This window comes from Leptonychotes weddellii, chromosome 9, assembly GCF_054177405.1.
Source record: "Leptonychotes weddellii isolate Sample4059 chromosome 9, ASM5417740v2, whole genome shotgun sequence".
NCBI lineage: Eukaryota > Metazoa > Chordata > Mammalia > Carnivora > Phocidae > Leptonychotes > Leptonychotes weddellii.
Window position 1 is genome coordinate 69,370,070 of NC_138377.1, and position 15,443 is coordinate 69,385,512.

Below are 15,443 nucleotides of genomic sequence, written 5' to 3' on the forward strand. Positions count from 1 at the left end.
GCCTGGGTGGCTCAGTTGGTTAAGCGACTGCCTTCGGCTCGGGTCATGATCCTGGAGTCCCGGGATCGAGTCCCGCATCGGGCTCCCTGCTCGGCGGGGAGTCTGCTTCTCCCTCTGACCCTCCTCCCTCTCATGCTCTCTGTATCTCATTCTCTCTGTCTCAAATAAATAAATAAAATCTTTAAAAAAAAAAAAAAAAGAGAAGAATGGATGAGCACAGTGAAACTTCAACAATGAGGCAGAAAATATAAGAAAGTACCAAACAGAAGTCACAGAGCTGAAGAATACAATAACTGAATTGAAAAATACATTACAGGGGTTTAATAGCAGACCAGACAAAGTAGAAAAAGAGATCAGTGAGCTTCAAGACAAAACAATGGAACTCACCCAAAAAGAGCAGTAAAAAGAAAAAAAAAATTAAGTGAAGATAGTGACTTACGACACAACATTAAGGGTAGTAACATTCACATTACTGAGGTGCTAGAAGGAGAAGAGAGAAAGAAGCAGAAAGCTTATTGAAGAAATAATGGCTGAAAACTTCCCTAACCTGAGGAAACAGACATCCAAGTCCAGAAAGCAAAGAGAGTTCCAAATAAGATGAACCCCAAAAAATCCATACCAAGATACATTATAATTAAAATATCAAAAGGTAAAGATAGAGAATATTAAAAGCAGCAAGAAAAAAAGCTACTAGTTACATACAAGGGAACCCCCGCCCCCCCATAAGACTATCAGCTGATTTTTCAGCAGAAAATTTGCAGGCCAGAAGAGGGTTTATAATCTACTCAAAGTGCTGAAAGGGAAACAAAACAAAACAAAACTTCCAACCAAGAATAATCTACCTAGCAAAATTATCATTCAAAATTGAAGGAGAGATAACGAGTTTTCCAGACAAGAAAGACTAAAGGAGTTTACCACCACTAAACTGGCCTTATAGGAAATTTTAAAGGGACTTCTTCAGGGTATAAAGAAAGGGCACTATCTAATAACTAGAACACATATATAAGTAAAAATCTAATGGGTTAAGGCAAATAAATAGTAAAGGTAGTAAATTAACCACTTATAAAATCAGCTTAAAGGCTAAAGAGCAAAAATAGAAAAATTAACTATAATTGCAATAGTCAGTTAAGGGATATACAAAATTAAAAGATGTACAATGTAATATTAAAAACATAAAATGTGGGGGAGGGATTGTAGCTTTTAGAATGCATTCAAATTAAAGTTGCTATCAACTTAAAACAGACTGCTATATATAGACTGTTATGTATATATGAAACTCAACCAAAAACAACCAAAAACCAAAAACCAAAAACCTATAGTAGATACACAAAAAATAATAAGAAAGGAATCTAAACATAATGCTAAAAAAAGGCATTAAACCAAAAGGGAAGACGGCAAGAAAAGAAGAAATTAACAGAGAGAAACAACAAAAAGACAGGAAACTTAACAAAATGACAATATGTTATATACCTATCAATAATTACTTTAAATATAAATGGACCACATTTTCCAATCAAAAGACACAGTGTGACTGAATGGATTAAAAAAAAAAAAAGGAAATCACAAGACTCATCTCTTTTGCCTAAAAGAGACTATTTTTTTTTTTAAAGATATTATTTATTTGACAAAGAGAGACACAGTGAGAGAGGGAACACAAGCAGGAGGAGTGGGAGAGGGAGAAGCAGGCTTCCCATGGAGCAGGGAGCCCGATGCAGGGCTCGATCCCAGGACCCTGGAATCATGACCTGAGCCAAAGGCAGACGCTTAATGACTGAGCCACCCAGGCGCCCCAAGAGACTAACTTTAGATCTAAGGACACACACACAATGAAAATCAAGGGATGGAAAAGATATTCCATGCAAATGGAAACAAAAAGAAAAGTGGTATTGCTATACTTGTATCTGACAAAATAGACTTTAAAACAAAGACAGTAACAAAAGACAAAGAGCATCATACAATGAGAAAAGGGTCAATCCAAAAAGATGATATAAAATTTGTTAAGTATTTGTGTGCCAACAGAGAAGCACCTAATTATATAAATATTACCAGATCAAATATTGCCAGATCAAAAGGAGAAATTAACAGCAATACAATAATAGTAGAGAACTTTAATACCCCTACTTATATCAATAAATAGATCATCCAGAGAGAAAAATCAACAAGGAAACATCGGTCTTAAATGACACATAAGACCAGATGGACTTGATATTTTATACAGAACATCCCATCCAAAAGCAGCAGAATACACACATTCTTCTCAAGTGCACACAGAACATTCTCCAGGATAGATCTCATATTAGGCCACAAAAAATACAATAAATTTAAGAAGTCTGAAATAATATCAGGCATATTCTCTGACCACAACAGTATGAAAACTAGAAATCAATTACAAGAAGAAAACTGGAAAAATCACAAGTATGTGGAGATTAAACAACATGCTACTGAACTGATAGGTCAATAAAGAAATCAAAGGGGAAGTCAAAAAATACCTTGAGACAAATGAAAATGGAAATGCAACAATCTGATTTCTATGGGATGCAGCAAAGGCAGTTATTAGGGGGTAGTTCATAGCAATACGGGCCTACCTCAAGAAACAAGACAAATCTCAAATAGACCATCTAACTTAACATCTAAAGAACTAGGAAAAGAATAAACAAAGCCCAAAGTTAGAAGTAAGGGAACAACACAGAGTAGAGCAGAAATAAATGAAATAGAGATTAAAAAGACAAAAGAGAAGATCAATGAAATTAAGAGCTGGTTCTTAGAAAATATAAAATTGACAAAACTTTAGCTAGAGTCAGCAAGAAAATAAGAGGACTTCAAATAAATAAAATCAGAAATGAAAGAGGACATGTTACAACTGATACCACATAAATACAAAGGACCATTGGTGTTACTAAGAACAATTATATGCCAACAAATTGGGCAATGTAGAAGAAATGGATGCTTTTAGAAACATACAGTCTTCCAACACTAAATCATGAAGAAATTGAAAATCTGAAGAGACTGATAACTAGTAAGGAGATTGAATCAGGAATCAAAAAACCTCCCAACAAACAAAAGTCTAGGACCAAATGGTCTCACTGGTGAATTCTACCAAACATTCAAAAAAGATTTTAATCCTATCCTTCTCAAACTCCTCCAAAAAAACTTAAGAACAGTTTCAAACTCATTTTACAAGGCCAGCTTTTCCCTGATAACAAACCAGAGTAGAATACCACAAAACAAGAAAATAACAGGCCAAATATCCCTAATGAACACAGATGCAAAAATCCTCAACAAAATATTAGCCAAATGAATTCAACAATGCATTAACAGGAACATACACCATGATCAAGTGGGATTTACTCCAGGGTAGTAAGACAGTTCAACATCTGCAAATCAATTAACATGAGGCACCACATTAACAAATGAAGGCTAAAAATCATATGATCACCTCAATAGATGCAGAAAAAGCATTTAACAAAATTTGGCATCCATTTATAATAAAAATTCTCAGCAAAATGGATATAGACGGAATGTACCTCAACATAATAAAGGCTATGTATGACAAGACTTCAGCTAACATCATACTCAATAGTGAGAAGTTGAAAGCTTTTCCTCTAAGACTGGAATGAGCCACCCAGGCACCCCACCACTTTCATCGCCTTTATTCAACATAGTACTGGAAGCCCTGGTCACAGCAATTAAGCAAGAAAAAACAGTCCACATTAGGAAGAAGTAAAACTGTCACTATTTGCAGATGACATGATACTATATATAGAAAACCCTACAGACTCCATAAAAAAACTATTAGAACTAATGAATGAATTCAGAAAAGTTGCAGGATACAAAATCACTATATAGAAGTCTGTCACATTTTTGTACACTAATGACAAACCGCCAAAAAGAGAAATTAAGAAAACAATTCCATTTACAATTGCATCAAAAAGAATAAAATGCCTAGGAATAAATCTAACCAAGGACGTAAAAGTCCTGCAAACTGAAAACTATAAAGATACTGGTGAAGGAAACTGAAGAGGACACAAATAAATGGAAAGATATTCCATGCTCATGGGTTGGAAGAATTAACATTAAGATGTCCATACTAAACCAAAGCAATCTATAGATTCAATGCATTACCTATCAAAATTCCCATGACATTTTTCACAGAACCACACCAAATAATTTTAAAACTTATATGGAACTACAAAAGACCCTGAATGGCCAAACCAATCTTGAGAAAGAAGAATAAACAAGGCGGTGTCAAACTCCTTGACTTCAAACTGTACTACAGAGCTGTAATAATCAAAACAATATGGTATTGGCATAAAAACAGACACATAGAGCAGTGGAAAAGAACAGTGAGTCCACAAATAAACCCATACATATATGGCCAATTACTTTACTACAAAGGAGCCAAGAATATACATTGCGGAAAGGATAGTCTCTTCAATAATGGTGTTGAGAAAGCTGGACAGTCACTTTCAAAAGAATAAAACTACATATACCATATACAAAATGAATTCAAAATAGATTAAAGACTTGAACAAATTAGAACTCAAAATAGATGAAAGACTTGAAACCATAATAATTCTAGAAGAAAACATAGATGGTAAGTTCTTTGACATTGGTCTTGGCATTGAATTTTTGGATTTGACTCCAAAAGCAAAAATAAGCAAATGGGACTACACCTATCTAAAAAGCTTCTACATAGCAAAAGAAACTATCTACAAAATGAAAAAGGAACCTACTGAATAGAAGATTTGCAAATCATACATCCAATAAGGGGTTAATAGCCAAAATATATAAAGAACTTATACAACTTGAGAGCAAAAACAAAAACAAAAAACCAAACAATCCAAATAAAAATGGTCAGAGGATCTAAACAGGTATTTTTCCAAAGAAGACATAGAGGTGACCAACAGGCACATAAAAAAATGTTAAACATCACAAATTATAAGAGAATCAAATCAAAACCACAACGACCACTTCACACTGGCCAGAATGGCAATTATTAATAAGATTAAAAAAATGACAAGAGTTGGAGAGGATGTGGAGAAAAGGGAATCCTCCTACACTACTAGTGGAAATGTAAATTGATACAGCTAACATGGAAAACAGTACAGAGGTTACTAAAAAAATTAAAACTAGCACTACCATATGATCCAGCAATTCCACCTCTGGGTATTCATCCAAAGAAAACAAAAATGCTAATTCAAAAAGATATATGCAACTCCTCTTCTGTAATCAAAACCATCACCATATGCCATCACATTTTGGCTTACAGGTCTGAACCCAATCCACACATCAGACTGGCTTCCATGTACTTGCATTATTATTACATAACTATCTATTCCTGGTCTCAGTAGGAAGTAAAGATATAGCCAAAGTCACCTAAAAACCTTTCAGCTTATCCTCATCTCAGACTTACACTGGATCTTTAAATGTATTAATTTTAAAGAATACTGATACAACTGATTTTATATATTTAAAGAACTCTGAGCTTCTCAGCAAAAAACCTCCTGATGTTAGCACAATAATTAAAACATTTTACTGACTGGGATGCCTGGGTGGCTCAGTGGGTTGAGCATCTGACTCTTGTTTTTAGCTCCTGTCAGTCTCAGTCTTGAGCCCCCTGTCGGGCTCGGTGCTCAGTGGGGAGTCTGCTTGGGATTCTCTCTCTCCCTCTCCCAATCCCCCCCCCCGCCCCCACTGCTCACGTGCTTGTGCTCTCACTCTTTCTCTCTCTAGGATAAATAAATAAATCTTAAAACAACACCACCACCACCACCAACATTATACTGACTTCAAAAACCTAGAAAACAATTTTCCTTTAAGGCTCCATTTAGTCCTAACCACAAAATAATTTGTATTAATGGGATCTACATTGCAACAATGGTTTGAGATCAAATAAAATCAAAAGGCTCTACTCTTGCTTGAAGCACCTCAATTAACATGCCACAAAAGTTCCTACTACAAATTTAAAGAGACGGTTTTGGGAATTTTATGACAAGTTCACATTATCCCCATTGATGGGAATAAATTCCTTTCCAGACTACCCACTGAAAACCCAGTGCCATGAATTCACTCTAACCAGTTTCGTACTGGAGTCCTCTCTACCAGTCATTCCTCATTAGGGTTCCTTTTACAACATGCTTGGGGTGGGGGGTGGGGAAGGAAGTCAATCAATGAAACATTCAATAATCACCAACTTCCTGCTGACTTTAAATCAAGATTAGCTAAACCTTTCCCATCTACTAACCCACAGCCATCTATTCTCTTCCACTACAATTACTATAATTTCAGCTGATTTTCCAGCTTTTACTTCATAATATTTTAATTCCATTTACTATTGAATTTTTTCTAACAGTATTCTAAGTAAATGTCTCCATACATTCTGAGGTATAATTTAGAGATACACTTTGTTTATCATCTTACCCATCCTGCCAGTGAACCATGAGCACATGGAAGATTATACATTAATGATTCAGTACAAAGTAACTATAATAATTCAAGTAGAAAAGCTTAAGACAAGATCAAAACTCCAGGGAGGGAAATTATATCATTGTATGTATTATATATTATATAAACTTCTGCCTTTTAAATACCAAGACCTCCCAGACAGAAAGCTTAAAAAACCGACTTGGCTGATTAGCCACAAGCAATAAGGGAATTTTTTTCCTTTGATAACAGAACATAAGCCTACAACAAAATTCTGCTTCTTCTTTTATAATATAGAAGTTACAGTATAGTTCCCACTCACCCTTAGTCAGAGTTTTCTCTTTATTATTTAAAGTCAGAAAAAGGAGGTCATTTTCCAAACACCTTATTTCTAAAATGCTATTATTATTCGTCATTGAAATCCTAGTGCAAAATCCTAGAGTATGTGTTAACCTCTATAAGACCCGTTTTCTATTTCTTCCTATAAAATATTTCTAACCTCTATCTTCCCACTTCACTTCCAGCATTACTTGGGTCTTAACTGTGAAGGAAAGAAAATTCAAATATCTGACTGAAATAATTGCTTGCTCTTCCAGGCCTAATTCTGGTTAGGTCATTATTCATCTGCCCACCAGTAACTGAGTGAATGCCTACTAGAGGCACAGAGCTGTCCCAAGTGCTGAGGTGCAATTAAAGAAACATAGAAGATATGACCTTCCTTTCAAGAATCTTATAAGCAATCTATTTGGGGATAAAAATCAAAGACAAAATAAAGAGACAACAACTGTAAAATGATATAAAAACAAAAATTCAACAGACTGGCAGCCCTGAGGAAGGAAGGAAGAAAGAAAGAAAAAAGGGACATATTTAGCGCTAGCTTCAGATTCAACTAAATGTACTGGATGCTTACTTCATGCCAGGAACTCTAATTAGTGTTTTCACATATACTACTCATTTAATTCATCTTAAAATAACAATAGAGCAAAAGCATGGTCTTGAAAAAAGCTGAGTAAAGGGGATGATAAAAAGATCTTACTAGAAGAGCCATGTGGAGAAGCAGTTTAAATAAAGTCAGACAAGTGTTAATCTCTCCCTATTACACTTTAACAGTTAATATCTATAGTTATATGGGTGTAAAAGAAGAGTATAAAAGGCAAATTGGTGAATATTTTTCTTTTTAAAAAAATTCTAATTGGGAAAAAAGTACACCCAGGTGTGGTGATAGATGTTAACTATACTTATTATGGTAATCATTTCACAATATATACAAATACCAAATCATTATGTTGTACAGCTAAAACTCATATAATGCTATGTGTCAATCAGATCTCAAAAAAATAAAGAAATTGCTGAAGGTTGAATCCTAACATCCAGAGTTCAAAATGTGATCTTATTGGGAACTAGGGTCATTGCATATGTAATTAGTTAAAATGAGATCATTAGGGTGGACTCTTAATCCAATATGACTCATGTCCTTATCCATAGAGGAAACTTGGACACAGAGAAGGACACAGGGAAAAATTTCTGATGAGGGAAATTTCACTGGGAAGAAAAATGAAAAACACAGCTAAAATGAGATCTGTGAATTATCTGTGGATGTCCTTGTTATCACAGGCAAATAAAAAGTGGAAATGTGTTGCTTTATGCCTCTCTCAAGTCTTACATGTTTAGCTTACATCTAAGATGGATCATTTATCAATGTATGTCTTATTTCCCAAGTTCCTAGAGGTTGTGTCTTATCTACCTGTATGTTGGTTACAACACTTGGAAATGTGGAACAGCAGTACACTCTGAAGTAAGGAGATTCAAGGGTTCAAGTCTCAGCTCTGCAAGTTTATTCCAGCTATTTACCTTGGACAAATTTATAAAACTAGGAGTCTCAGTATCCTTGTCTAATAAAACTCTCTAGGAGTTCTTATGAAGAATAAAGGATATGCAATTAAAAACATTTAGCATAGAACCCAGCATCTAATTAGGTGCTAAATATATATTAGTTCCATTTTTGTCTTTGCATTCTGCACACAATAGAACACAATTATGAAGTTGAGAGTTCCAGTCATTTAGAGAATTTCCAAATAAAGGTATACACTTACCTTGGTTTTCAGCTGGTCTCAGATTTGCTAAAGCAACAATCTGATGCCCAGCAGCAATGCACTGCATCATATTGTAACAGCTATCCTTCCCACCACTAAAAAAGAAATAAAAAGATAAATATCAGGTTACTGACCATTATTAAACATACAATAATTAGATATCAAAATATATTTATTCAACTTTTCCAAATACTTGAGGGACTGCTATACAGTTAAAATACAAAAAAACCACATGTAATTTCCATAGCATAAGCAAATTGAGCAAATGAATCTGAATGCCTGAGGTTGCTACTCATAAAAAGCTTATGAAATTATGTGCCATTTTAACAAAGAGCATTCTAAACAAAATATGGTAACTCTTCGGTTTATAAGAGTGCCTTTCCTTTATATACAAAGTGCTTTGAAAATTAAAAAAATGATTTCGTTTTTACATTATATATATTCCTTAGATGAAATTCTCTATGGAAAAGTAGAAAAAAATTTATTCTGTTCTACTACTGTAAGAAATCTACTATAAGAAATCTAACAAATGGCCACCATCACCAACGAAAGGCTCAAATTAAAGATTTGAGATCCAATCTAATGACAAAGTTTGATGTACTTGGTGGGTTCACATTCTGTAGAGACAGAAAACAAATTGCTGAAGTTAAATATCAGTACAATCAGTACGTTAGCCATCACTGTATATATGATGGCAGGATAAGGCTTGAGTCTTAGAGCGAATACACAGATTGAAAGGAACTTCTAAATTCTAGGACCAAATCCCCTGAGGGCAGGGGCAAATCACTTCGTCAAGACAAGTAGTTTCATCTATAACAAGGTTGAATGGCAACCTTTATTTTGATTTAAAATCTATTGTTTCTCACTATACATATTTCTTCCTTCATTATCATTGCCTCTCTTTTTTCCCCTCCTTTTCCATTCTTTCTAATCTTTGCCCAAAATCTGCAAGTGTACCTCCAGGCAATAGTCAGATATACTTAACAGCCCAAGAAACTTTTAAAAAGAGACTGCTTTTCCTAGAAGCTGGACCTTTTGCTTTGTATTTTAGTTCCCAACATTTATCTGCCTCTACTACATCCAATCAGTAACTACCATTCCAGAACTTCTCATGGGGAGATCTCAAGAAGCATAATGAAATTATACATCATGCTCCCTTTCCTCAGACTCTGATTGATAGTCCCCTATTACATCTTCCACAACTTCCCCTATTGAACTTCACTGCTCTATTTTCTCAGGACAAAATGATCTCATTCTTTAGAATATTTAGAATATTAAAGATTAACAGGTATACAACCACAATTCTAATTCTTCAGAATATTAAAGATTAAAGGGTATACATCCACAATCAGAACTTAGCTTTATAATTCATTTGAAAATATGCTAAAATTTCAAACATGGTTTTAAAATAGTATTTCCCAGGGGCGCCTGGGTGACTCAGTTGGTTAAGTGTCTGCCTCTGGCTCAGGTCATGATCCCAAGGTCTTGGAATCAAGCCCTGCATGGGGCTCCCTGCTCAGCAGGGAGTCTGCTTCTCCCTCTGCCTGCCACTCCCCTTGCTCGTGCTTTCTCTCTCTCTCTCTCAAATAAATAAATAAAATTTAAAAAAAACAAAATAACCCACAGTATTTCCCAAACTGTGTTTTATGGAACACTAGTGTCCAACAAAGACTGTAAGAACAAAAGGTCTGGGAAATGCTGAGTAACTTACTCACCTCTCAGAACATTACGAAGTACATAAGCACGTTAGGTGAGAAATCCTATAAAAGACTAGAATTTTAGTTCCGAACTCTGGTATACTAAGCAAAGTTACTCAATGTACACGCTTCATTATAAAACTGGAGAATGGTTTAGCTAATTCTCAGTATGTCATTCAACTGTGAAACTGAGTAATTCAATCTTTTGTGTATAAGGAGAATAATGTTCTTTATGTTCTAAAGATATGTGAGAATCTTGATTACACTTATTCCTTAGAGCACACAAACATATTCCATCTCTCATTTTAGTACACATACACACACACACACACAAGATATATTACAAATAGATTCACTGTATTTAAGTTTAAATTCATATATATTCAAATGTATATTCATATAAATGTATGCATTCATATTCATATATATAAATTATGTTATATATTCATACTTATAGCATTCATTCTCCTAACATTTATACAGATCTTACAATTTAGCAAGAATTTTCCAACATTGCCATTTTTAAGTAATTTGCTTTTTTATCACAAGAGTAATATATGCACATTACTGAATATTTACTGTAATGGATTACAGCAGTCTTCTATCCTTCCTTCCAAGATCTGAATCTTCAGTTGGTGTAACTTACTTCAGTGGTTTAACTTCTGGCAAATTGCATATGATGTGAATTACTCATTTCCTGGACTACTTTTTATTCTTGTCTATTTGATCAAATGAAGACCACAGTGGTCAGAGATTAATCACTTACTTTACAGAAGAAAATTTGCTGAATAACAATAATTATTCTGAGGTTATAGAGTCCTAAAAATGGCATCGAAGTAAAATAAATTGGAATATTCCAGTCACTACAGAAGAGATTAGAATGTTACATCAAGAGTTCTTAATAGGTCACTATTGTTAGCCTGTATCAATTAACTAGGACATTGAACAAAAAAGTTTATGAAATCTTCAATGGGCTTACAAAAGAAAACATGGTTGTGGTGCATCTCATATATTCTATACAGGTCCAAATCTCATCAAATTTTCAAGTACTGCAGTCTAAATTCCCTTTTAAATGGTACTACGTTTACTTTTGCTTCAGTTTACAGATTGCATATGGAAACATTTAAACTGGCCAGTCACGTTATCTTAGGACTTACTTCAGACACCTAAATATGATGAGCGACTATAGATTTCAAACTTCTTTTGGAATAGACTATGTTACCATAGGTCAATCTAAAAGCAACTGGATTTAGGACAAAACTGATTAAAATTCCATTTTAATCCCGAGGGAAGAGACCCTTTTCCTGTACTTGAGCCCCAAGGTAAAACACACCTTTGTCATAAGCTGGTGAGGGAGAGGTGGCCTCCTTAAGTGGGAGGGGCCTGGAGCTATTAACAGCCTCGGGGGATAAAGGCGGACCCGAAGGACCGAGCAGAAAGACTGAAGGAGCTACAGAAGAGGACTAACTGAAGCCGTGGCTCTCAAACGTCACTGTCCATTACACTTTTTAAGAATGCGACCCTGGGCCGTGTCAGAATAATGAAACCAGTGCTCTGGCAGGAGAAACCAGACATGGGTGGGTTTTAAAGTTCCGCCGGTGAATCCGAGTTTGAGGGCCAGAAAATCAGAGAGGCGGGGACAGGGAGATAGGAGCAGCGCCGAGTCCAGCGCCGCGGGACACGGAGGGCAATGGCCTGAAAACTCCGCCTCTTCCTGTGGCCGGGAGGAGCCGCTGGACTCCCCGACACGCGGTTCCCGCACAAACACTCTCTTTACCGCGCAGCCGAAAGCGGTAGCTGCAGCTCCCACCAGTCAGCAGGAAAGGACGAGAGGTTGGCAGGGGAGGAGGAAGGCCGCTCCCGCGCCGCGTTACCTGATCAGAGCAGCGACCCTCATGCTGGGCGCAGTGCGCGTGCGTGCGGCGGGCGACGGCGGGAGCCGGGAAGTTGCGGCCGTAGCCGCCGCCGCCGCCGCCGCCCGCCGTGACGCGCCCCGGGGCCTCGCGCGGGTGTTCGCCTCGCCGCCTGTCATTGGCCCGGGGCGGCGACCCTTGCGACTGCCTGCCGGACGCCTGGCCGGGGAGGATGCGCCACATCGGCGCCTTGTCCCTGTGACAGGGACCTCCTGGCCCGGAAAAGAATGATGTTTAGGCACGTCCTGACCACCTAAGTGAGGGCACTGAAGCTGCTCTGGGAAGGGAAGGGTCGGCGTCGCCGAGCCCAAGTGCGGTGGCCGTGGATTTGTTTCGGTAGGAGAATATTCAAAGTCATTTCTGCCGCAAATTGAAACACTTTGAACGTGCAGAGGGAGAGGAAGTTTGCCTTTACTTCCTTAGCCACCTGCAAAAAAACTAACTGCACCCTTTAGTGTTTTTTTTACCTTATATCTCCTTTGTATTATGAATCTAAGTCTGGAACTAGCCCCCTGACCTCGAAGCTCCCTGGGGTTTGGCCCTTTGCGTAGTACAGAAGCTGAGAAGCCGGCGAAAGAGAGAAAAGAAAGAAGAAAATCTAGCTTCCAAATTCATTCACTAAGTATTTATTGAATGCCTCTCATGTACCAGGCACTGATTTAGGCTCTTTGGGATACATCCATGAGTAAAACGAGGATCACTATCCTGGAGTTTATATAGGGTGGGTAGAGCAGACAATATACAGGTTAAAAAAATTATATAGTATGTTAAAAAGTGATAAGTGCTATGAAAAAAAAAAATAGAGATTGAGAGAATTCAGGAAGTAGGGAGGATTCGGAGTAGGCCGAAGGGCAAGTTGCAGAATTAAAGGGCAAGATAGGACTTACTGGGAAGGTGAGAGTTGAGGCAACTTAAAAGAGGACAGTTAGCTGTGTATAACTAGGGGTGTGCTCCAGGCAGGAAGAAAAGCTAGAGCTTTTAAGAACACATCTATTAGGAGGCTAATGCAGCAATGAGGAGAGAAATGACGGATCCTGGAACCAGGATGGTACTAGTAAATTTGGTGAGAAGTAGGAGGAGTCCAGGTCTATTTTCAAGGTAGAGTCAACTGAAATGGATGGATTTGATATGGGATGTGAAAGAAAGAAAACCATGAAGGATGATACCAAAGTCATGAATTAAATAATATATGTAAGAAATTTAGAATTATGCCCAGTATATAACAGTCATTCAATTTAATTATGTTATAATGTTCTTATTAACTCCAGTACTGTTCGTATGAGTGACTACAGCAGTGACAGTCAGCAGTGACTTCAGCATCTAAAATGATGCATTTTTAAAATTATGCATTTGTGGATATTTACCAAATGAGTCAAGTATTTAAAGAGTTTGTAGTCTAGTTGCGGACATAAGACAAATCTATTAAACAGATATTCACAATACAAAAGGGCATATTTTGGAAGTAACAAGTTATGTAATGCATATGGCAAGAACCCCATGAGTTGAACCCAAGAGGGTAAATGCTAGAATGAGGGCAGGATTTCAAAGATGGGCAGAAATGAGCAGGAGGAACAATTGGACCTTACAAAAAAAGGTAACAAGACAGGAGGAGTTCAGAGCATGTTACCGCAAAATATGCTGCTTTGACATATTGATTATTTTACGTTAAAGGCACTTGAGAAACAGTAGATGAAGGAAGGGCACTCTGACCCTTTTTATTCCTGAAAGGAGGGAGTAAAACTCCCCTACAGAAGGTCCCCTCCCTGTACCAGGGATAAAGAAGATATTCTTATTGCCAGAGAAAGGGAATTGAGCAATAGAGGTGATAATGACTTAAACATTCATTCCTAAGGGGTTGTAGACTTTAGTTATCATACCCTTCTTAGTCTGGGGTTATTGGGTGTATCCATTCACAGGTACCATTGGGCAAGGGAATACCAGGAGGCACCCAAGTAGATCACCTGGGCTCCATAAGTATTCTTCCTTGTCTCTACTATGTGAAAGCAGCCCCATCTCTTCTCGCTAATAAGGGTCAATTATCCTTGGTTGCTGGCCCCTGGGTGCAAAGGGTTAAAAGTGTCCTACCACTAAATATCTTATATTTCAATAGATCCCCACTGTTGTGCCCCCTGGTAAGAAAGAAAACCTTGAAGACTAGGACTTCAAACTCTGCTCAGCCCAGTTGTGGGAGGTAAAGCATAATGTTTCCCCCGGTCATTGGGATTGACTGTAAATGAGATCATTCTTGCTTTCACCCCTTGGTTCCCTGATCCATATATTTTTCCTATTGGAAACATAGTTCCATACAGAGATCTCTGATTTAGTGCCTATACTATATCCTGAAGGATGGTGCACCATCATTGTTGAGTATTGTCTTTGAACTGCTGACTTAGCTGTTAACTTGAGTAGGCTTTTCCAGTACTCTGTGAGGACAGTTTCATGTAAATAGTACAGTATATGATACAGCAATTAGATCTCATGGATACGGGCCCACTCCTGTACTTCATTCTCTGTGAAATGGGTATATTTATCAATGCTGTGCTAGATGGGATCTGTTAGTATCCCTTCTGTGTTCAATCATGGTCTGGGAGCAGCCCGGGGAGGCATTGTATGCTATGAACTCCACAGTAGATCCAAAAGTATGGCAGTTGAAAGGTGTCAGTCATCTGTGCTTCCCACAGCAGGTGTTTTTGAAAGGATATCTGAGTGGGTCAGCTCCATGGCTGCCACACTGATACAAAATGACTTTTACAGCATCACATGATGAGGAACAGGAATGTTTACACTACTTGTTTCACATTGTGTCCTGTTGGAGTAAGAAATGTAGAATGAAGAGTTCATTCAAACTTAGAATAGTATTTGAAGGAGAGTCAATCTGAATTTGTAAAAATCTAAATAATAAACAACAGTATTTTTTTATTTTTTTTATTTTATTATGTTATGTTAATCACCATACATTACATCATTAGTTTTTGATGTAGTGTTCCATGATTCATTGTTTGCGTATAACACCCAGTGCTCCATTCAGTACGTGCCCTCCTTAATACACATCACCAGGCTAACCCATCCCCCCACCCACCTCCTCTCTAGAACCCTCAGTTTGTTTCTCAGAGTCCATAGTCTCTCATGGTTCGTCTCCCCCTCCGATTTCCCCCCTTTCATTTTTTCCTTCCTACTATCTTCTTTTTTTAACATAAAATGTATTATTTCTTTCAGAGGTACAGGTCTGTGATTCAACAGTCTTACACAATTCACAGCACTCACCATAGCACATACCCTCCCCAATGTCTATCACCCAGCCACCCCATCCCTCCCAC

At 37.3% G+C, this 15,443-nt stretch overlaps 1 protein-coding gene and 1 long non-coding RNA gene across 3 annotated transcripts in view; one reads left to right on the forward strand and one right to left on the reverse strand.

The window, feature by feature from the left end:
* Window positions 1-12,259, reverse strand: part of DPH6 (diphthamine biosynthesis 6) — a 165,054-nt gene extending 152,795 nt beyond the window's left edge. Inside the window, exons 1-2 of one of the 2 annotated variants that reach the window (XM_081830847.1) lie at window positions 12,088-12,233; window positions 8,517-8,611 (exon numbers count right to left, since the gene is read on the reverse strand). In XM_081830847.1, the coding sequence (XP_081686973.1) occupies window positions 8,517-8,611; window positions 12,088-12,110 (118 nt within the window). In that variant the 5' untranslated portion in view covers window positions 12,111-12,233. Of the gene's footprint in view, window positions 1-8,516; window positions 8,612-12,087 lie in introns of both variants that reach the window. The other variant, XM_081830848.1, reaches the window with a different exon arrangement.
* Window positions 12,197-15,443, forward strand: part of LOC145723481 (uncharacterized) — a 32,549-nt gene continuing 29,302 nt past the window's right edge. The window contains exon 1 of the long non-coding RNA XR_014148573.1: window positions 12,197-12,462. This is a non-coding gene — a long non-coding RNA (uncharacterized LOC145723481). The remainder of the gene's footprint in view (window positions 12,463-15,443) is intronic.